At 34.5% G+C, this 24,852-nt stretch overlaps 2 protein-coding genes across 2 annotated transcripts; both read left to right on the forward strand.

Annotated features, from left to right (window-relative positions):
• Positions 1–761: 761 nt before the first annotated feature.
• TRIADDRAFT_61654 (uncharacterized protein) lies at positions 762–5,467 on the forward strand (the record flags this gene model as incomplete). Its single annotated transcript, XM_002117583.1, has 12 exons — positions 762–901; positions 1,269–1,350; positions 1,458–1,648; positions 1,844–2,036; positions 2,242–2,343; positions 2,466–2,595; positions 2,774–2,953; positions 3,114–3,205; positions 3,369–3,434; positions 3,577–3,637; positions 3,735–5,270; positions 5,451–5,467. 12 exons carry the CDS (start codon positions 762–764, stop codon positions 5,465–5,467), a joined length of 2,790 nt encoding a protein of 929 aa, XP_002117619.1.
• A 5,138-nt stretch (positions 5,468–10,605) lies between these two features.
• Positions 10,606–16,296, forward strand: TRIADDRAFT_32779 (uncharacterized protein; the record flags this gene model as incomplete). Its single annotated transcript, XM_002117584.1, has 6 exons — positions 10,606–10,649; positions 11,468–11,630; positions 12,427–12,465; positions 15,056–15,135; positions 15,261–15,953; positions 16,071–16,296. 6 exons carry the CDS (start codon positions 10,606–10,608, stop codon positions 16,294–16,296), a joined length of 1,245 nt encoding a protein of 414 aa, XP_002117620.1.
• Positions 16,297–24,852: the final 8,556 nt, after the last annotated feature.

The raw sequence follows: 24,852 nt of genomic DNA on the forward strand, positions 1-24,852 counted from the left end.
TATAGAAATAATTTTGGTAGGAGAAAATTGTATCCCATTTAAACTATTCTGCTCGCCAGCTTTACCATATTAATCCCTGCTTTTTCGATTGTAAATTTTACAGTTTGGAAAACAATATGCTAAATGTTATTCTTTTTAATATCATTTGGAAATTTATAATATATCAGCACTAACTATTGCCATGTACTAGCTGATTTGCTAAACACGTTAATAATTCAATCAAGGCAATTCTTTGTGATTACGTGTTTATCATATTGATAAAATACTGTAATAAAGCCCTTATAACATAATAGCTATTATATGAGTATGTCGCGATAGATAATTAATTCAAGATCTGAATTATTCGGTACATTACACCTGCACGGGGAATTTCATTTTGGACTAGTTGTTCAATGGGATAGAAAGGTTAAAAATAATTCGTTATAAGATCTGACGTTCAGGTGCGAGTATATGCAGATTAACTTATACCGTCTAATTACAGTATGATACTATACACTTACTATTAATATCTATTCCAATGTGCATGGGATGCCCCGGTTACTACTTTAGGAAACATACAGCTATCTCTCTTCGATTTTGGTTTGATTTTTACTTTTAAGTTGAATTATGATGCGTCATCACTTTTTTAGTCCTGTATGAAATAGTGTCGTATTTTAATTTTTTTGAATTAATTATTCTGTTTGCAGTATTTCCTGAGAATGTGCAATGTATCTATTTATGACAGTAGCAGAATATAGTCATTTATTAATCGTTAAATTACTATGGCATGTGATAATGTTGCTGGATTCAACAATGATATCTATATGCAAGGAAAAGAAGATGTAAATCGGATTTCTTTATTCCTTTACACTGATAGCGATGACGAGTTTTCGACCTATCTGTTGGATATATTAACGGTCAGGTATGAAGTGGAGGAGAATCATCCACATCCTTTATGTGACAGACAATTCGGGTAAGATTATGGTATTTGCTCTTACCAACGATTATGTAGGGTAGTACAATAATTCTTACTGTAGTAATCGCTAGTTAGTATAGAATAGAATGAATTTGAAGCAAATAAATACGTTACTAAATGATAGATTACATATATTGGCATTTGTTCTCATATCAAATATCATTCAAGATTAGTTTTCACGTCGTTTTATTTCTCAATTCATATAAATAATAGCTATCGTAACAGTATACGAGCCATATTATCATTTGTGATCATTTTATTTTATAACTCTTATTTAATTATTTGATAATTCTCTGGCCCTGTCTTACTATAGCCAATTAACACCCCTCGAAAGAATCAACATCTTGCATAAGTTATGTGATTGGTCAATAGACAGTTTTGACGAAACTGTTAGGGTATGTAAATTATATATTCAAACTGCAATATATAATTAATCATATTGATTAGTATATTGTGCTTGATAACGATTTAAGCTTACTAATTTATTTGTTCACCACAATAGGCAATCGATGCAGACGCTACACGTTTAGAACCTGTTGGAGTTGATCGGCATGGAAATAAGTATTGGTATTTTTTCGGGACAAGGTTATATAAAGAAGCAGTAAATAATAGTAGCAATAATAGAAAGAGATCTTCGAAAGCGAACAATAAGATTAAAAAGAAAGGTCGTGGTAGGCCAACAAAAAATAATAAGTAAGTACATATTTTGCTCTCCTTTATATGATACAAAGTAAATTAATTAAATCTCAGATTAACCTGAGTTTATTGTATTTAAATTCATTGTATATCTTCGTTAGAGCAGTATACTAGATGTTAAAATATTATAGAAGGAACGTATTATATATGAATCTAGAAGTAGTAATTTAATCGAATTATTATCATTAAAAGTAATCAAGAAATTCAAAATGGAATGGTTAATAACAAGGAAAGTACATTATGGTCAGTAGTCTGTGCTACTGCTGCGGAATGGTCAAAGTTAGCAAAATCTTTTCGGCAAAGTACCGACAAAAATGAAAAGTATCTTTACGCAACATTGTCAACAGATTTCGTACCAGAAATTCCTTCTATGATTATTCATAGGGTGCGTATTAATAATACTAAAGCGTATACAGTATTGACAGTAAAAACTTAAAAATTATTTCTTAAGATTATAATCAAAGTTTTGATAGTATTGTAACATTAATAATATGTTGAAGAATGATATTTATTTTTAAATATCTTCGTTTGCATTTGGTTATTTAATACTAATAATTATAGGAATAAATTGATATTTTTTAACAACTTAGGAAAAAGCGGCTCATAAAAAGTTAATGCTAGAATTAATGCCAAGAAGGACTTCTAATAGAATTGCTTCTAAGGTGGCGCGAAGAAATGAAGGCGAAGACTCTGTCAGTAGATTACTTTTATTTAGACTTCCATGGATTATTAATGTTAATAAAAAGTGGACTAAGAATTTTGTTATCTATTTCAGATATATTTATTAACGTCAATTTTTAAATATAATGTCTAGGAGGAAGACGAAGATGAAGATGAAAGCAAAAAAGCTGAAGAATTAGCGCAGATTAGAATGGAAAGAGAGAAGGAAAGAAGGCAAAAAGAAAGAGAAGAGCAAAAGGCTGCTAAAGCTAGAAGAGATAAGGGTAAATATAATGTAATTAAAGGCTTAATTAGAAGTTGATTCTTCGCTAAAGCTGGTTCATTTTCTTTTATATCACAATCGAAATTATCAATAAATTACTTTTTAGATGGACTGCAAAGTCCGCATTGTTTATTGCTAAGTTAAAGTTTACTTTTACTTGTACTAAATTAAATTTATAGAAAGACAAGATCGCGCTGAGCGAGTTAAACTCAGACATGAACGAATTATGTGGCAACAAAGTGGTCTAGGATCACTACCAGAATACCTTCAAAGCAAAAATGATGGTAAAACCTATAATGAAAGCGAAGAAGAATCAGTCGAGGACGAATATGAAGATTTATATATTGGCATGCACAAAAGTATTTAACACGAGTTATATGTATTGATAGCCTGTCAGTATTAGTTGGTTGTAGGATAATTGTAACATGTTGTTTTTTTACTTCATGTTTTTGATCCAACGTTGTACTGTACTCTTAAATTAATCTACTATATGTATGCTATAACACCTCGCATTTGTAGTAATTGAAGTGTTTAAAAAGCATGAAGATTCTTGGCCCTTTATGGAACCAGTTACGGAAGATATTGCTCCGGGGTATTTTGAAGTTATCGAGGTTGGATATTTTTTTAATTGTCTTAAAAATATTTGGGATGAAATTGACCCTTTATCAATATGTCAATATGTGTACAATTATTGATATTGAGGACGAAATTAGTATTTTCGTAATAATTTGTTAGCATTAATAATTGGAAATTATAATTAATGATATGCTTTAGCAACCAATGGATATTGAAACTATCGAGAAAAAGTTAGAGAAACGAACATATAAAAAATCTGAAGAGGTAAAAAATATCTTTGCAATTGTACTTTAAATATAATTACCGTGTTCAGAATTTTGTGTGAATTACTATTAATTTTATTTTATTAGTATTTTTTGTGATAAAGATACTAACCGTTATGTCTTAACTATATTTTCTATTATAGTTTATCAGTGATATGCGCTTAATATTTGCCAACTGTATAGAATATAACGGAGAAGATAACTGTATGCTTATCTACCTTATAACGTTTTTTATCAGTTAAGGCTTGTATAACATATTGTACTTAATATCTATTATTACAATGTTATCGCTGCATTTTAGGTTATACTGAAATGGCTCATAAACTTGAAGCCATGTTCAATAAGAGTGTACAGAAACATCTATTAGATGATGACAAAACAAGCGATGAAGAGTATAAGATAGAAAGCGAGGTATCTAGTGAATCCAGTGAAATAGAGGAGGACGAAAATGAGAACGATTCTGCTCCTAAAAGAGCTAGAGGAAATATCCCACATCCACCTATATCAAACGGTGGTACTTTTACAGGTGTACAGAATAACTGGAATGGTCATCCTAACAATGTGGTTATGTCGAATGTGGCACCTTATCCTTACCCTAACTATGTACACCATCCGCAATATGCGCCTTTTATTCATACTGGTCAATCCCCTATTAATCAAAATTCTGTTCACGGTCATCCATTTCCTCATTATTATCCTACCGGACAACCAGTAGTTGACAATCACATGCACAAATCAATTGGTAATAATAATCAGCAACCTAATTATACCAATATACCAGCGTGGAATAATCCAATGATGGTAAATCATGGAGAATCTAGTGCCACTAGTGGTATGAGGCAAATGCAGGGTAATAACAAAGGCCGTTTGCAACAATTATTAGAATTTGGGACGCAGCAAGCGCAACTTTTATCACAACCAAGGCATGTCTTTCCTTCAACTCCTCAACAACAAGCACATACTCTGACTCCACCATATAACAATCATTTGCCTCATTCATCACCTCATCTTCCATCAGCTTCGATGATTCAGCAGCCGCATCAGCAATTTTTTCCTTCTAAAATGTCTCAACTTCCTAATAATCATGCTAATTTGACAAATACCGGAGGAGATTTGACCGTTAATTCGAAAGCAAGTCAAGATGTCTCTAATACATCTAATAGCAATCAACCGAATCGATTATCAGCAGGAAACCGTGAAGTAGCTCAAAATGCTGCTCGCCTAAACCTTCCAATGCCTTATACTGGAACGGGTGGAGTCGATCATGCATCTAATATAGCGCAGCAGTCAAATAGCTATAATCCTATGAAGGGACATGTACCAACTAACGAATACGCTAATTCTGTAAGTAATCAGAGTAAGCAAGGATCTGTAATTAATGCTTCATCTTATCCGGCGAGTACTGATAGTGGTAATAGTAATTCGTTAAATATTGAACGAGGAAGTTCTGTTGAACCAGTAATACAAAGCGCAAATGGTCATTTATCGCCGAATGAATATTTTCCTAATTATGGTAACGCACAACAATATAATCAAGGAACATTATCTAAGCAATTTTATCCGGATCTTAATTGGCAACCATCATACAATACTAGTAAAGAACCATACGATGGTACTGGTCCTATGACTCATTCACAGCCTGTTATGCAGCATCATTATCCTGCTTATTTTCAACATCAATCCGTAGACGGTGCACATAATCTTAAACAGCAACAACAATATCATAACCCTCAATTTTATAATCCAGGATTTACTTCTGCCATAAATCCAAATACGTCAGAGTTTACCAATGCTATGCCACTTTTGAAAAATGGTGAAATTAGTAATCAAGCCAAAGGTAAGTTTATATGTTGATGATTTCTCTATATCTGAAAATGTATATTGTCCAATGTATAAAAAAATGTGCTAGAATTATAATATTTGTATTTGGATGGGTGATTTAATATATGCTAGTTAACTGCCTATATTATTGGATTGCTTTAAAAATATGCTATTATTTGACTGTATAACTTTCTAGATGAAGAATGCAGTTAGGAACTATATACTCCTGTTTGTTTAAGAAGTCAGCACTGAAAGAATTCTTATTTCAAGAATTCATTTTAATGACAATATATCGATATTGTTCTACTTGTAAATGACGAAGAAAATTATGGCTGGTATAAGATCTGATCAATTTGGAAATATAAGTCGTACAACCAGACGCGAGTTTTATTAATTATAGGCATAATTTCATAAAATACATTGGAAGAATTGTTAATAGCCTTATAGAAGTACTACTGCTATTTATGTTATATTATTCTTTGTTACATCAGAATGCATGTCTTACGAGTATGTATTAATTGTATAATGATAAAGCTAATGATCATCTAATAACTTTCTTTAAGTGAACAAATTTATGTACTGTGTTTAATTTATAAAATGTATTATTTCTTAATAGTTATCTAGTTTTTGTACAATATTTTACTTGCATGATAAAAATACCATTGTTAGTTTGTATATGCAATGGTATTTGTTACCTTATATACACAATTGCAACAGGAGAACTATGACTATAAATTTAGACATGGAGAACAGTCTAGGAAAAAGGAACAAAGTATTTGACCGTTTTTAAAAAGATTTCGTATTGGTAATATTACCTTTGTATTGTATGGAAAATAGATGATTCAAATTTGGATGCGATTAGCTAGATTTTACACATCCATTGTTAAGTGTAGTACGATGTACCTATGATTATTACTATAGTATGTCTGTTGTGCTCATTTAAACAAGAATCGATTCCTATACTGTAGAAAGAAAGTATATATTACGATAAACTACAGTAAGCAGTAATGTTCAATTAATTATTCTCATCTTCGGAGGTAATAATTCTTATTGTTACTATAATTATTATTATTGTTAACGTTATTAATATTATTGTTACTATTATTATTATTATTAATATTGTTATTGTTATTATTATTATTAATATTATTATTATTGTTATCACTATCGTTATTATTGTCATTATTGTTATATCAATACATTGCAATATCGTTAACATTATTCTTGTGGCTAATATTCTTACACGAGTCTACTGTATGATCATGATGTTACGTTATCCTAACTATAATGCTGTATTATTATCGTTAAATAGATTTTCTACTAATCGATTCCTTAGGTATTTCGCTACATACTTTTAATTTTACATTGCCGTAAATAGTTGGCTATCTTTAAAAATTGGTACAAGCAAACAACATTGTACCAAACCTACTAATGTACTTATTAACTTATTAATTAGTTGTAATAAGTGTTGTACAGTTTGGGTTTTACTACATTTACATTGCTCTTATTAAACTTTGGCATTGGTTTAGTCTATTAATTTATAACTAATGAAAGTGATAAAAGTACGTAGGAATATTATTCCTTGTATTTAATCCTCGTATGCACTATACTGAATATCTGGTGGGGTTGTTACGCGTTATTTTATAATTACTATTGGAAAGCTATAATTTCCCTTAAATTACAAGCATAATTCTATCGGTCACTGCGACTGGGTGCATAATATTACTGATGTTGTAAAGCAAGTGATTATGGCATTGCTACAGTATTTGACTTATCTCGAGGGTGTATCGTACTAGGAATGAAGTGACTGCTATTGGACCGATATACCGAAGAGACGCATCGTAATATTAATGTAAGAAATGGAGATGTTAGCTTACGTGATTGGAGTAGACTATGCAAGAGCTATCATTCGTATACAGCAAAATCCACTTTTACTTTCTAATACAGATATGATCTATCCAATATATCAGTTTCCTGTTAGACCTAATTTTATTATACTTGTACTTGTAACGGTAAATGAAAGGGAAGAGCAAAGTCTAAAACTTTGCTGAATATTAATTTACTGTTGTTGAAGTATCGAGTGAACCACTATCAAAGCGTCGAGCAGTTAGATTAGTGCAGTATGTATAAAAAGAGTCTTGTTGAAGTAATATTCTACACACGTATCTAGTATAGTGTATGTCGTTAATGGCGTATTAGTTAAGTGCAGTAGTTATCACAATATGCTAAACACTCTATTAGTACGGTACTATTTACTCTCGTTGGATTGTATAGGAGCTATAGTTGCGATGTATTCAGACGGTATTAGCACAGTACTTTGTTTAATTCAAATCGATTTGTAATGCTTGTCTAACGAGCGTTTGCTACCGCTGCATGCTATATTTATTCATGCACAGCATTCACCGTATCCTGTATTAGGACTTTTGTAATGTCTCGTATTGTAATTGGCTTTTTTTTAAGTATAACTTAAAAATTTGGATACCGATGCGCAATTTCTCATTACTCTTTCTTAAAGGCTTGAAAATTTAACGCTGATTAATTAATGTTTTGACGAATGTAGGCATGTCAAGAGTAGCGATGATAAGTTATAAATAGTAAATTCTGTGGGTTTTATCAGATTTACAAGTGCATCTTATGCACGCTGCAACCTGTAGATAAAGTAGACTTTACGTAAAGTTATTGTTATAACTCATATCAGTCAATTTTTATTGAAAAAAAGTACAATTCTACTGAACTAGTACAGACAGCAAGAAATTAATTTTCATGGAACATTAGAGTGCTCTTCATCAGTGTATATACCCTGTTACCGTATATTGATAGCACCGTTTGTCCGTAAGTTATAGATATGAAGTTTATGAACTTTGAATATCAACTGCACATTTAAAGCATATTCACCTAATCAAACGGGAGATGTATCGAAAGACTATAGACGGTAAACATAAGGTTAAAGTTGAACAGTTACAATTAGATATATATATACAATTGATTGCATTACTTCACAGTGTACATAAATGGCAGTGATGTTGATAATCACATGATGAGAACAATTATTCAGACCTTATTGACTTTAGCTACGAGCTATTAATCTAACTTTATTATTATCTACAAATTGATCGTTACAGTTTATATTTATGCCGATTTATAACTATGAAATTGACTTTCAATAAAGTTTGGGTTTAGTTTTGTCTGAGAAAGACTAGTGGTGTTACTATTCCTCCTGACGATAAGAGATTGTCAATAATTAGAGTTGCAGTGTTGACCGACGTCAGGGAGGACTAACCTGAGAGTACTATAAACTGGTAGTGTCTAGTTTGGTGTATTAGTTCAATTTTTCCTCGTTTCTAAATTTAGATTGAGTACATCCCCTTATAGGCCTTATTGATATCGTCCTATACAGTGGAAAATGCCGTTTTTATCGTTGAATTCGCCTCCTTCTACTACATACACTAGAATGATATCAATGAACCGAATCAATTTGGCAAGATTTGAACATTGCTGCGAGCATTGTCCAATTTCGTATATATGAAATTCAACCTTGAGCGAAAATTTATCCGAAATATGTATTGAATATGCAACTATTCTAATCAAAGACTAACCCCCTCTAGATCAACAGCAGAAACTGTGGTATAAAGCGTTTTAATAATTTGTCAAAGAATAATTTCACACTGTACGGTATACTCATAGTACAATTATATGAACTAAGCGCCTTGGACGACTTTCATGGCTAAGCATAGTATCTGGTAGTCCATGGCTTCATGCCATATGACTGCATATAATCGCTTTCAAAAATGAAGTCACTAGTTCGGTGCTCACTGTAAATTATAAACCATTACAGTAATGCTTAAAAAGTACTATCAAGCACTTTTATGTGTACAGTATGTAGTAGTTTCAGCTAATTACAGTAGTAATTGAAGTACGGTAGCTTTAAGAAGTAGGATAGTCTACTATGCTTATAAGGTAATTTTATGATTGCTGATGATAAAACGGTGTACTGTACTTCTACTGTTCGTACTATGTTCATCTAAGGCCGTAGTAGACAACTATATAAGATGATATTTTTGTGTAATGTCTTAATATAACTATAAGATAATATGCAATTTTTATCGTGGAGACCAAGTCGATTATCCGGTTTATCTTAGCCATTTTCGACTGTTATTATGAAGGAAGAAAAGTGGATTTCTTCTCTTGTCAAGCGTTCTATTCATGAAGGATACTTTTAAGATTAAACACGGTGTTTACCTGATCTTGTGTCACGTTCGAGATTTACATATAGTCCACTATGCATATAAGTTAATATCATGATTGCTGATGATGAAGCACTGTACTGTACAGGGTGTGTGGAAAGTCATTTGATATTTAAAGCGCCATTTAAATGACAGACGTTGGCAAATTGCCAAATATTTTTGGATATTTCTTTGTATACTAATGTTACGGAATAATTTGGAAATTTTGGAATAAATTCAGCTGATGATGAAACAATGTACTGTACTTGTACTATGCGCACTATGTTGATCTAAGGCCGTAGTAGGCAACCATATAAGATGATATTTTTGCGTATGTCTTAATATAGTTATTCGATAATAAGGCAATGTTATGGTGGAGACCAAGCCGATTTATCCGGTTTATCTTAGCCACTTTCGACTGTTCATATGAAGGAAGAAAAGTGGATTTCTTCCCTTGTCAAGCGTTCCATTAATAAAGGATACTTTCAAGGTTGAACACGGTGTTTACCACATCTTGTGTCATGTTGGGAGATTTTGCTCAATTTTAATAGCTCAGATTTTGAGTTAGACGATTGCAAACCACAGAAATTGTAAAATCCAAGCCCTACAGCGTACAGTAAAGTTCGTAACAAACTCATGGCGAAAGGTAATATCAGTTTTACAAAGTAGTTAGCCGATATCTTCACGCCTAGTGATCAACTACGAACATCCGTAGGAATTCAGTATGGCTGCATTTGCCGGCTACTACAGACAGACAATCAGATAGGACATGAAAGCCCCTATTGTACCATAGTACAAAAGACCTTTCACTGGATCCAGTGGTAGTTTTGGGTCTTGTTGTAGTAGTCGATGGCTATCCTATAGTGGACTAGAGTCGAGTGTCGTATACACCGCTGGAGATGAGCTATCAAGTAACTGGTGTGCATCTTTTGACTACAGTTGTGTATAGTGGCGCCATCGTCAACCGTACACTACCCATAAGGTCTTGGGCTCAGACGGGCGGTCCTGGGATCGATGTTGTCCAGTTTATTTTTATTTGCTTAGATGAGAATTGAATTAAAAGTAGTTTTTCTTTTTTACAACAGCAGATGAGTCTTAAGGTCAGCATGCTCTTGGATAATTCTCATCATGGCAAGCCTTATTAAGTCTCAAATTATCAAGAATTTGGCCAGGTAGGTGGGAAAATGGCAGGAAATATTCCTCTTCAAATGGATGATGTCAAGCTTTTCTTCACAATCTGAGGCGTTGTCGGAGGCAGAGTAGACCTCCAACAACATGGACAACATTGGCTCATCTATCTCTTTTTGCATGCTAATGGGTCATGATTAGTCATGACCAGTTGAATTCTGGCCATTTCTAGACGTTGGTATTGGATATTAAAAGATTGTTGTTAGTTTGTCATGCTAGATGAAGGGATAATGTTGGCAATAGAGTGGCTGCCAATGTCATCAATCGTTGCAAATGTTGACTATGCAATTCGTACACATACACATACTGTAGAGTTCACTTTTCAAAGCTTGTCTATCCATTTTTGCCACATTACTTGCTTATTCAATATGCATGGCCATGCTTTGGAGATAGCCTTCAAAAAATAAGCTAATTTCCTCGTAGTTGAATGAGTGGAAAGAATTTGAAATTTGCAAATACTCTCTTGAGGGGGAAATTAGGATCACAACTAGCTATTGTTTTTACTGTTAATTACAGAGCGCCTGTCGAGCCATGCCTTATTTTGATTGTGCTACCCCGAATACTTGGACTGTTTTGACATTTTACTGAACCAATTTGAACCCAATTCCGACAACTTTCTTGGCAGTATTCGATTATACATGTTGTCCATTTCTATGCGCGATCAGATTGTGGAGAAGACTATGACTACAATACACGTAGTGTGGCTCGTTTCCAGTTGGCCATGTTTCATCATGTTCATGTCATCATTTCTTCTATTCCATCGTTGAAAAATGAATATCTATCCATTTCATGTCTATTGTAGGTATACCAAGAATCTCTCCGCTGACAATGTCAATCTCAGCTTATTTAAAGGTGAAGGCGAATTCTTAAATCTACAGCTGGATGAAAATGTCCTCCATTCAGTCCTACATATGCCTCAATGGCTGCGCATCGAGAAAGTAACTTGCAATCGAGTATCATGGAAGGTTATTACAACCCTTTTTTGGGGGAAAATCTACACTGTCATTTAAATTCTAATTACATCATGTCTCAAGAAGAATCAGTAGAATACAATCGAGTACTCGTCACTCTTTCATGCCAATACGATAGATTATTCCTTTCTAAATAACTCTATGCCCAGCTTATTCCAAATAGAATTTTACTTTTAATCCTTGCGTCTTGTTTCCTTACCGGAGATCAATGAGTTAATCATGATAGAATGGAATCAGTTACTCGCTACTCTTTCACAACAAGACGCTAGATTATTCCTTTCTATGCTGAATGACTTTATACCCAAATCATTCCAAATGTCATTTTACTTTTATTTTTGATTAGTAATATTTCCTTACTTGAGATCAATTAGTTGATAATACAGTCGATTACTCGCTACCCTTGATGACAGTACGATCAATTACTTTCGATACAACTTTATGCCTAGCTCGTTCCAAATGTAATTTTACTCTCAGTCTTTGTATGATCGTATTTCCCTACTTGAGATTAATGTCAATTAGTTGACAACGTAATTCTCTTTCACGGCAATACAATAGATTATTCCTTTCTATGTAATGCATCATTTTACAATTAGAAGACCATTCTATCTGTTGACTTACCGTCGATTGGATTGCATAGTCTATTCTAGTTCACCTCAACAGGATACTAACCTTTTCCAACTCGAACTTGACCGTTTCTTATAGAGTATATCATTTGTTATTGTAGTTTATAACTTGAATTTTATCCATAAACTGTGTCATTATATCAATCTTCTTCTCAATCTAATTGTAGATACCTTGGACCAAGCTTAAAACTGAAGCTATTGCCATTGTAAGTAAATGTTGCTGTACAATTAGATTATACACTTTCGAGCAATTGACATTACGATCGAGCAATGGAATGGCAACTATATTCAATGCACACAGCAAAGGATGTTCCTACTTGAAGCGAATAGTAATATCATTGACTTATTTATTAATAACATTAGCATCGCTTCCCTTTTCACTTTTTATTTTGTGCAAGCACCATACGTACTCATACTGCATGCGAATATCAATCAGCGTGATAGCGAGAGTTTAAAAAGACACCCGTTGAGGCTATCGAATTATGTGCTTAGGTCATGTTTTGATCAAATAGTTCTCTCATACATGTAGAAGAAAGTTGTAAAATCGAGTATTATTTTAAAAGGAAAGTATGCAAAGGTAGTGCTATCCATTCTCCGTTTCTCAGAAATCAATCACTTCATTATTTATGCATCTAGTTTTGTTCTTGCTTACTCTACCATAATAACCATGACTGACAACGAAAAAGATTTACTATATGAGTTGCTATTCCCCTATGGCGCTTTCTTTATGATAACGTTCGAATTGAATAGTTTAGTAATACAGAATTATTGGCATAATCAACCACTTTGCTCTAATAACTCATCTAGTAAACGACCATGAGCTAGGTACTAGTCAATAGTGCTGCCTTTACTGTCTCTTCAAATTATTCGTTATTGTTGTGATTATAATGATCATTTTTTCTGACATTTTAGCTTTTACCCCCTACTAGCTATGGACGAGTGTGAACTGTTCTTATTTGTAACTAATTTATACTCTCTAGTCTCGATTAACCTTAATAAATAGATCGAGGTACAACAGCAGTGTCTATCTTAGTATCATTTCAAATCATACTATATATTGTTACACAGTAGATTACCCTCTGGGCTGATGGTGTGAATTTCCAGTAGTCCATGACATCATAGAATTGGCTATACTTCAATTAATTATAGTACTGATTTTAGCAATCCGACGATGATCATAATGATGGCTTAACACATTAACAGCTTATACACACATTTTTCCTTTCAACAAGGAATAATATTCATGATGGCAAAGCTTTACGTATTTCATCAAGTCATATTAATAATCGTAGCAAAGTCTGATTTATTTCAACATGGAATAGTATTCATGATGGCAGCAAAGCTTTACGTATTTCATCAAGTCATGTTAATAATCGTAGCAAAGTCTACTTTATTTCACCACGTAATATTAGTGATCGTAGCAATATCTATGCTTATTTCACCACGTAATAGGAGTATTTGTAGTAATATCCATTTCGCATTTTCATCAAATAATATTAAATTATTCGTAACAGAATCTACCTTGTTTCACATTTTTACTCAATAATATTGAATTGATCATAGAAAAGTCCAATAGTAAGTCAAGTGACTTCAATATTTCCACCTAAAGTCCTTAGATATCGTGACCACTATTTAATCCTACCGAACGGAATCATATGTTAACGATATGCATACTTTACTTGCTTATTATTTGTTGATTGATTGATTGATTTTATTTATTTTGTGACAGTGGTATGATATTAATTTGCATATTTCTTCAGTTCCTGAATTGGTATTGGGTATATACGAGGCTAACAATGATATTTTCTAAGCAGCCAAAGACGCCCATCTAATAGGCCTTGACTAGTTTCATCCTGAAGAAGTGATAACCTAGGTTTTAATATTCAGATCTGACTCTGTTAATTGTTCATGCGATACATGCATGTAAGTCAAATTATAAATTAGTACAACTCGGAAAGATATTGAGAGATGATTTTTAAGTTTAAACACACATGAGTGAGGGAGTTTGGTTATGCAAATTGATTTTGCTTATAAATAGATACATTCCTCAGATGTAATTACACTTCCAACCACCCTTCCTCGTGAACGATCAAGAATAGATAGATAGACAGATAAGAGATGGAGTAAGAAATGAAGTTGTCGGTATCAAAATCGACGTAGTTAGTTGCCTTCCCTTTCTGACACCAACACTAAAATCTCATTTTAATACCGATACGTATATCGTGCAGCTATACAATATTTAACAATATTTGTTTTGCTGTATTTGTTGACAACGATCATATGATAGACAGTAAGACCAGAGTAATCACTTCTTCAAATTTGATCGATCGGGAAGATTTGTGCCCCTTGCTTGGCCGTTACTGCGTAGAAATAACATTTTATTTGTGGCCTAAATTCACCTGTGCATCAAGTTTTGCAAAATTTTATCCTCATCTAGTACTTGCAACCAGGCCTTTGAAATTAAAATTATATATTAGTGCAGGTAGTTGGAGATTATAGTGATGCTGTACCTTAGCAAAATGGGCACTGCCAATGATGATCAATTAGTAATGTTCACACTCTCACTATACAATCACAAGTATGGTAAAATATTTCGAGAGCATTTTATCTAGATCGCTCCATTGCTTAATGTATCATTACACGATTCACACCTATCACTTTAGTATTGGTGACAGACCCGTAGATAGAGAGAAAGGTGCTTAAATTCTCACTGTATAAAATGGTGAATAAATCCACAGTAGACAAGCTAGATATATAAAATTGTTCTCTTTAACTGTTTTCATAATTAAAACATAGAAATTTGATGCAATCTACGTGGAAATCAGTGCTATTGGACCAAATGATAAACCAAATAGTAGTGTCCAGTTAGCCAATACGTCTACCTCCAGCGGATCAAAATCGTTAGTAACTTTGAGTGTGTAATAAAATAAATAACGGGTACACAATTGAAGCACGATTGTTGGATATTAAACTCATTTTATTTAATGCTCCATTGTTACAGAACATCAACGAAATATGGCTTTATCGACAAAGTTATCGATAGTATATGTTTTAGTATCAATTCTGTCGACATTAAATTTGGATCACCTGGATTTCAAGCACTTTTACATGCCTCAAGAATTCAATTAAGGAGTACCAATCCATTGTGGCAGGTTGCCGATCTAAGATCAACACGGATTGTACATGATAAGAGCGATCAAGTAATATTTTTTAAGGAAGTTTTGCTATCTGCTATAAAGCTAGAAGCATCGGTTACTGCTGGCTGTGAAGATAAACCTACTCCATTACGATTAATTACCAGCCATTCTAGTCTGAAGATTACTGTGAAAAAGAGAATAAGCGATTCTGGAATTATTTGTGGTAAATTAGAACTTGTTCTTGATGATATATTGTGGGTTTTGAGTGAGAAACAATTGAAAGCTTCTGTCGCCTTTGTTAAATCTGTTGTGGATATTATGCGCCAATCTCATGAACACACTAGAAATACTACGAAAGATGATAAGCAAACTACTGGGTCTACAAATTCTGAAAAGAATCCCATGAAATACGATCTGGAAACCCCATACGCCCAAAGCCCTGTCAATATGAGCGATAAACCGATCGATCGGCTATTTTGGCGTTATAATGTTTTAGAGACATCGTTTCATATTGTCACTTCCAGGATAGACTTTCACTTTTGTGGAGGTTTACAAAGGTACTTTAATTGTAAGATTTTATTAACTGCTTAAAATCTTCTAACAAGATCGACTATTGACATGCTTATAACCTTGGTATACGTGGATCTATAATTCTTTAATAATGCTTATTTTAGTAGGAGAGATAGTAGCACGATGCAGGTATTACTTGATAGATTATCATTGGATTACTATCCTGAACATATCGCTGGAGCAACAAGGCAACATTGGCAAAAACATGATAATATAAGTTTGTCGCGAAGTACATGGAGTCATCAGCTACTAACATCATTTTTTGACAATAACCCTCATCTTAATGGATACAAAAAATTTTTATTCGAGGGTGCTTTGCTCATGAGGTAAATATCGATTATTGTTGTCTACAGTTTATTTTCGATCACTTGCATAAATTATAGAAATAATACTATGCAACAGATTGATCTCTATCTTAGAAAACATATATGTTGGAGACATTGACGTCTATTGATGCCTTTAGAAGAGTTTAACATCTATAATTGGCTAAATGTAGGTTGCAAGATATAACCATTAGCCAGCTTAGGAGCTTTACTGACGATAATGATGGCGATGGTAAAGATAAGATAAAACCTCTGTTATCTTCGGAAAGAACTTTGAAGATATATCCTGCATTGAGCATTGATCACACATTTTACTTCTATAACTACATGAGCATCCAGGAGAAAATGAAATCTAGTTAGTATTAGCTGGAAATCGAAACAGAAATTAAAAAGAATTTTTGAATATAAGACTAGCTTTAAAGTAACCATATACTACAGTTCTGATTTTGGTGCAATAATTACGTCGTCTAATGCAGTTTCAATGCCTTTAAAATATTTTTGTACTAGAATTAGAGCTACCGAATTCAAATTTATTCGTTTCTACCACCAATATACAATGCACTATCGTGGATACCACTATTTTATGGGCCAATGCTTTCGTAACTAATGTCTTCTCTAGTTGGGTAATTATCTTGCCCTCTCTCTTTCTGTAACACTATTATATGCTTATTCTTGATAAGTTTATAGTGTAATATTGGGATTCAATAAATCTTTATAAATATATCTACATACTTGACTAGGAATCAACGAAACTTTCGAAGCAACAAGAGAAAAAAGATGAAAGTATGGATATAAAGATTGACATGAAGACGACGACGGTATGTGAGATTAGTAACCATTCTTCTTTACTCAGCTGATATCTCTCAAATGGAAATCTTACTCAATTTTCTATCTTAACTGTTATCTATTACTTGCACTTTATCGTTAACAACAAGTACTCATATTTCATCTAAATTTTAGCTAACGATAGACTTGCCGATCAAGGAGAAATTAAAACTTGCTGAATTGCATAATGTTCCTAGTGCTCTTAGAGTCCGAGTATCGCAAATCAATATAACAAACTCTATCTTCAACAGGATTGCTCATGATACGTACAAGCTATCAAAATTTTATTTGTCTAAAAAGTTCTTTAAAGGTACTTCGTTCCCTAACAAAACAGAGGATTTACGATTGATACCTGACGTACTTAGTTATAAAGATAGTACGTCTGATACAGAACTGGAATGGATTTACAACGCAAAATGCCCATCATGGCAGGTTGACTGTAAGCGAGTTAGTATTGATTTCGTATTAGATGATGAGTTATCGACCTTTATGGAACCTATGCCTATTTCGCTATGGATTTATTCGTACAAGGAATTAAATAAAGATGATCAAGTATTGGAAAGCTCTGGGAACAGTCAAGAGCTTGTGACTAACCCTGACTTAAGTATTTTGGTTGATATGAAAAATAAATTAAATATTGTCTTGAACCACATGGAATACTTATTTATTCTACGGTTGCAGGCATCACTCATGCAACTTAATAGAGATCTTGGATCAAGTCCAGATACGTCATCTCAGAAGACAGGTTTAAAGCTTTCCTTCGCTTTACTTATTAGCGAGCTAGAACTTGGGCTACTTTTACCACGGTCTCCTTATAGCGATTCTTGTGAATTATGCTTAAATGATGATCAAAATACAGATGATAATACCGGTGAAATTAATAATTTATCTGATTCGCAAAACTTTGATGATATTAATGAAGAATTTAATCTTTTGGATGATTCTAATGAAGACGTGGTTATTGAAGACGATATCGATCAAGGTAAAGACGCTATTACCGAATATATAAGTAATTCACCTACAATTCAAAGTAACAAAATACTTGGTAAGCCCAAAACTCATCCGTCAACAACAAGTCTTTCTGACGTTTTAGCTAAGACTTCAAAAAAAGTTTCGGAAAGATTAGATACTCGTGCAAAGAAGAATATACCCGCTGAGACAAATACCTCTACGTCAGGACTGTTAGCATCCACTCTGAGCAATATTGGATTGCTTTCCAGTGCCATTGGGGTAACTACTGTTGCTGCAGCTATTGCGGAATTAGATATCAAGCCTGTAACTGCTTTAATTGACATCCGTAATACCGAAGAAATAAATGAATATATATCTGATGACGAAGACAGCAGTTGTCATAATCAGGCAATGGATGACATAAATTCGGTTGAATATGATAAAGTTGATTACAGTGATGTCCAACTTACTAGTGAACAACTAGAAAGATTGCGAAATGTGAATTTATTTTACGGATCGCCTGATGATACCCATACAGAAGTCTGTATTGTTATGATAAAATTGCAGCAGCTTGATTTAGGCATTCAAATTTTGGGTTCAGAAATGATAATGAAAGTTACTTCCAGGTACGGAACAGTTCGAGAAATGGGCAACGTTGATCTTGCTCATTTTGTCGGTCGTAAAGCTCGAGTAATCACTCCTCCATTAAAGCACAGTCAGCATTTGTTCGATTCCCAGGTTAGGGGTCGTATCACTCTTTCGAATGGTAGTATCTTTGCTCATATGAAGTTGAATGGTATTTACGGAAATCTTATGGCCACGAATTTAACAAATATGAATCGATTTTTCTTAGACGACACTGTTGATACAGTAAAGCCGGGGATGGCATTTATTTTTGAGATATACCATTCGTTAATTAGTATTTTGAATGATAACTCTGATTTAGTCAGCCTTGGCTTGAACATTTTGCCTGTTCAAATGTTAATTCGTGAGACTGCAATGTATAGATCGAGTAGCATTTTTGAGGAAGATATTAAGCAAATTGTTGATAACAGAGACTTTGAAGAAATCCAACGGACTACACAAGCTAGTAGCAGTGACGACGATCAGCACGATGAAATTGATTATACTAGTGAAATAAGAGATTTAGTCTATTCCGATGCTCCGTTGAGTGAATCAAAGGATACATTACCAAAGCGAATAGGAAGAACGTTAGGTGATCCTTATGCCGACGCTCCACTATCGCGATCGGGGGAAAATTCAATTATAAAATCTCCTCTCGATCGATTAAAAGAAGACAACGAACGCCTCTTTCATTTACTAAAGGTAACACAAAGTGCACTCAAAGCAAAGCGAGATGAACAGCTTGCCTTAGTCAAGACCGTTCATCATTTAGAGGATGAGTTATTATCCTCCTATCATGAGCAAAATAAATTGCTGCGCCTCGCCTCTAGTATTTCACATTAGATGCTAATTTGACTTTTGCTTGTAAAGTAGATCAATCGATACATCTGTAATGAATTGTCAACAATTTTATAGATATTGTCAGTCGATCTGTCTATCTTTTATGTTATGACGATATACGACAATTTTGATAATTGCAGTCCTAAAGGAAGGGAAGATTTTGCGTGTCACTTAGCTTGTTTGGCATCTGGCTAGACGGATTATACTCGTCGATATTAAAATGCGCGCATAATATTGTGTATGTGCTTGTAGGCATATTGGAGTTAAATAATTCTAATTTGAGATCATACGTGTATGATCCATTTTAATAGAGAAAGATCGATGTCAATTTATAAGTATTTCAATTATTTACATCCCAATGAATAGATATAATATGCTGTATCCCATTTCTTTCTTATGCGGTACACTTGGTCGTAATACTCAATGCTAGTTTTCTACTTTGAAATTGAGCTATCAACTATGAATTCCATCATTATAGTTACTATAGCTAAAAACAAAGCTAACCATAGAGCTCACTATAAAATTTGTACTGCTATCGACAAGGGCTTATTATTGTTATTATTTATATATTTATTCTATTTTGAAGTTGCGTTATACAGCATGCCAATAGTACTATATCTCTATTCTTTATCAATTGCGATGGCTTCGAATTTGATTGCTGTACGTGATTAACAAAGTATTGGATCATTTTGAAAGGGGAAAAATATTTTATCATTTATACAGAAGAAGATATAGAGTATTCAATTTAATATCAGCTGCTCTATTTTATTATTAACGTGTGTTCGGCTCGATTCTATTGCGCTCTACGTACAGTTATAATAACACTATTTCAAAGCGAATACGTCTAGCGAAATGAATTGCTACTTGAGATCGTTTGTACGTATCTCAGCATTTTTTATAGTACGACGTTCTACTGTCTTGATTAAGCTTAAGCTTTTAGCATGAATTCTTTTATTAACAGCAGTATTCATTTATGATGTGCTAACAAATAAATTACGATGGTATTGATGAATTTTTTCTGTTGTCGATTGTCTAAGTTGATGAAATGACGAAATTATTGTGCACTTGTACAGTCCAATTGTTATTGGAATTAGGCTGAGGTTAAAATTAGCAAGGTATTGTGAAAATTGGATGTTGTATTTAAGATTTTGTATGATTTATTAATACGCCTAATAGGTTTATATAGCGAATAGTTTGTAGAAGGGAACGCATTCTGACATCGGATATTTCCCACCGCAATGAAATTTAGACTGCATTCCCGTTTTACGACGAGTATGACGAAGCTAGTTGTGTTCAATTGCAGTCTCTTGGAATAGTATTACATTAGTATCGACGCATACAGCGTTTATGGCCCATCTAAAATGTTGCAAAGAAACTCTTTCCACGTAGTAACGGCAATTTGTTCGGTCTTTTAACTGTATACGGCTTATAATGATGCTAGCATTTTGGAGTCTAGATAGTACAGTACAATAGAATTCTACATAAAGTATGACCACTGTGATATTCTACGAGTTGAAGATACTGGCCGTTTCGATTTTGAGGTTATCGATATACACAAAGTACAGTATGATGAGTTAGTCAAGTGCGTAAAATAAGTATCCCCTCCAGGAATACTGGCCGATTAACTTTTAACCTAATTATAGTCTCTTTAAAAGTCTAAATAGTGCATATTAGGACTGTACCCAGGTTTACTGCATATAGTTATGCAGTAAATTATATATGTAGGCCAAGTAGCATTAGTCGTATTTTAGGTGTAGCCGTTCAACTCTCTTTATACATTTAATATCATGTAGAGTACAAACTGTGCCAATATGCAAAGTATCACCGGTGGGATATTCTACTCATCGGAATACCAGCCGTTGGACTTTTGAAGTAGATATAATATGTTATCAAAGTACTTATTTAGGAACTGAAATACAGCGGGAAATCCTACTTCTAGGTGTAGTCATTCAATTTTTCTGAATAGCAGCATGGACTACTAGATACTATACTGTATGGTATAGTATCTAGAAGTCCATGATAGCAGTCATTCAATATCATGTGGAGTCTAAACAGTGCCTGTCCGCAAAATATCATCGGTGAGATATTCTACTTACCGCAATACTAGCCGTTGAACTTTTAAGTAGACATAATAATACGCATAATCGTCTATTTAGGAATTGAAATACAGTGGGAAATTCTTCGTATAGGCGTAGCCATTCGACTCTTGTGTATACTAGTCATTCATAATTCATTCATTCAATATAATGTGGAGTCCAAATAGTGCCTGCACTCAAAGTATCACCAGTGGGATATTTTACTCATCGTAATACTAGTCGTTGGACTGTTAAGAGGACATAATAACACGCGTACTAGTCTATTTCGAAATTGAAATACTGTACAGTGGGAAATTCTTCGTATAGGTGTAGCCATTCGATTCTTGTGTATACTAGTCATTCATAATTCATTCAATATAATGTGGAGTCCAAATAGTGCCTGTACTCAAAGTATCACCAGTGGGATATTTTACTCATCGTAATACTAGTCGTTGGACTGTTGAGTAGACATAATAACACGCGTACTAGTCTATTTCGAAATTGAAATACAGTGGGCAATTTTACGTATACTAATCGTTGGACTTTTAAGTAGATATAATAACACGCGTAATAGTCTATTTAGGAATTGATATTAGTACAATTCCGCAAAGAAAGACGAATGGGAAATTCTACCTGTAGATGTAACCGTTCGACTCTTCTGTACAGTAGTCATTAATAATTCAATATGATTTGGACTTTTTAAGTAGATGTACCGTATCATAACACGCGTAATAGTCTATTTAGGAATTGATGATATTCATGCATTTCCGCAAAGTAAGACAAGTAGAAGATTCTATGTGTAGGTTTAGCTGTTTGACCCTTTTGTATAGTAGTTATTAATAATATGAAGTCCAAACAGTGCCTCTACGCAAAGCATCATCCGTTGGATATTCTACCCCTGGGAATACTAGCCGTTGGACTTTCAATTCGATATCATAATAGGCGTCAAAGTTTATTTAGGAATTGAAACAGTCCATTTCCGCAAAGTAAGACGAGTGGGAAATTGTACTGTACTTGTTGTCGTTGGACTCTTGCGTCTAATAATGAATAATCTACACGTACTGGTCTCATCTTAATTCATAGTAAGTGATGGAGGAGTCTCCATAGTACCTACTCGTCTACGCAAAGTAACACGAGTGCAGTCATCATCCTCTTCCAATCTAGCATCATTTTCTACTTCAAGTGTTTGTGTAATTGTGTCAACGGCAAACTAAGTCCATTATCGCCGAGTCATCTAACCCTCCATCTGCAAAAGTACTCCATTGAGGATCGAGTAAGCTATTAGCGAAATAGGACGAGTGGGATCTATTGCAGTTCCTCTGAGTGAGTGTTGATCAATGGCTGGGTGACCTATTGTTCTGGCAATCAAGTTCACAAGTTTGACCTAATGGAGGCGCTGAGAGGTTTACCCTATCGTTTACCTCTTGGAATTTGACCTGGAAATGCAATACTGGCCCCCAAGTGTCTGAGTGCATCCTATAGACTTGTGGCCTGCATTCGTCAGCGATCATCTAGTAGGGTTTCCATTCATCAATAATCATTTTCTCTCTACCCACTATTTGTGGTCTCCATTTTTTTTTTTCCCTTGTCCCTGCTCCCTTTGACTCCACTGTGCAGCGCGTCATTTTACGATCAAGCGACGGCACATGGTAGAGTGAAGGTTGTATGAGAGGGTGATGTGTAATGCCGACTGAATGCCCATACAGTACTGTACTGTACACTGTACAGTCCTAATCACTGTACTGTATTGTACTGTACTGTACTGTACTGTACTGTACTGTACGATGTGCTTATTATTAATGAATTAATCATGAATGAATTCTTCCGATATTAACTATACTGTACAGTGTACTGTGTCCAGTATGTTGATAGATAAAGAACACTATTAAAGCCTTAATTAATTAAAATCCTGTTTTTCCATACCTGAAAACAATCAACACATTGTACTGTACTAAGCAGTCTACATTATACAACAGCGACTACGAAAGGGAGATTTTCCCTTTTAGTAGTCCTTGTTCCACATTCACTGTACAGTACAGTACAATGGGTTTTTTTTCCAGGTCACACGAAACCAGAGTGTCACACTGTACTGTGGGTCACTGCGTTGTAGCGTCAATGAGTGTACAGCGAGACTAGTCACACTACAACTGTAGTGACTACTGTACAGTACACTCACTCTCACTCTTGTCATACTGTACAGTACTGGACTGTGTGCAGTACTGCAGTCTGCAGTGGCACTGCTGACGATACGATGTCATGCCATCCAATGTCCTACCGTCCATGGCTGCACGTACTCACACAGTACTGTGGGTCACTGCGTTGTAGTGTCACTGAGTGTACAGTGACACTACAACTGTAGTGACTACTGTACAGTACAGTACAGTACTGTACACACAGGACGTACAGTACAGTACTTTACACTCACTCTCCCTCTTGTCGTACTGTACGGGACTGTGTGCACTGTGCAGTAGCACTGCCGACGATACCATGTCATGCCATCCAATGTCCTACCGTCCATGGCTGTACGTACTCACACAGTACTGTGGGTCACTGCGTTGTAGTGACTACTGTACAGTACAGTACAGTACTGTACACACAGGACGTACTGTACTTTACACTCACTCTCCCTCTTGTCGTACTGTACGGGACTGTGTGCACTGTGCAGTGAGTGTGCAGTAGCACTGCCGACGATACCATGTCATGCCATCCAATGTCCTACCGTCCATGGCTGCACGTACTCGTGAAAGGAAGGGCTGCAATTAAAAGACTGTTTGCGCGACCGCTTCCTTTCCATTCTTCATTATTAGGATTAGAATAAATTACAAGGCAAGCCCAAAGGGAACACAAGCCATTTTTTTCCCTTATTAATTGATTGAAAATCAACAAGAGATCCTGAAAATAAGGTAAGCTAATGGAGGGATAGATCGTGTTGAGCCCACCGAGGCAATTGTTTTTCTTTCGCTTGAAAACGGTCTATGGACAACATTTTCACTGCACGGTCAATTTTTCAATGGACTACGTAGTGCGTAGTGTAAAATGACAGACAGGAGAAAGAAAAAATGCAAAGGTGCTCTCGAACTGACTGTGTAAGGTCGTTGACGATTTGAAAGTTGCACCATGTAATTGGGGCTATGTGGCTGGCTTTCAAGGAGAGTTTATACAGTAGTCAGAAATTCTCCCTTGGCAGGTCTAGTCAAGGGAGTGCTTTCCACATTTTTTTTTCTCCTTTTTTGGACTCGACAATGGAT

Source organism: Trichoplax adhaerens, genomic scaffold (genome assembly GCF_000150275.1).
Source record: "Trichoplax adhaerens TRIADscaffold_26 genomic scaffold, whole genome shotgun sequence".
Classification (NCBI taxonomy): domain Eukaryota; kingdom Metazoa; phylum Placozoa; class Uniplacotomia; order Trichoplacea; family Trichoplacidae; genus Trichoplax; species Trichoplax adhaerens.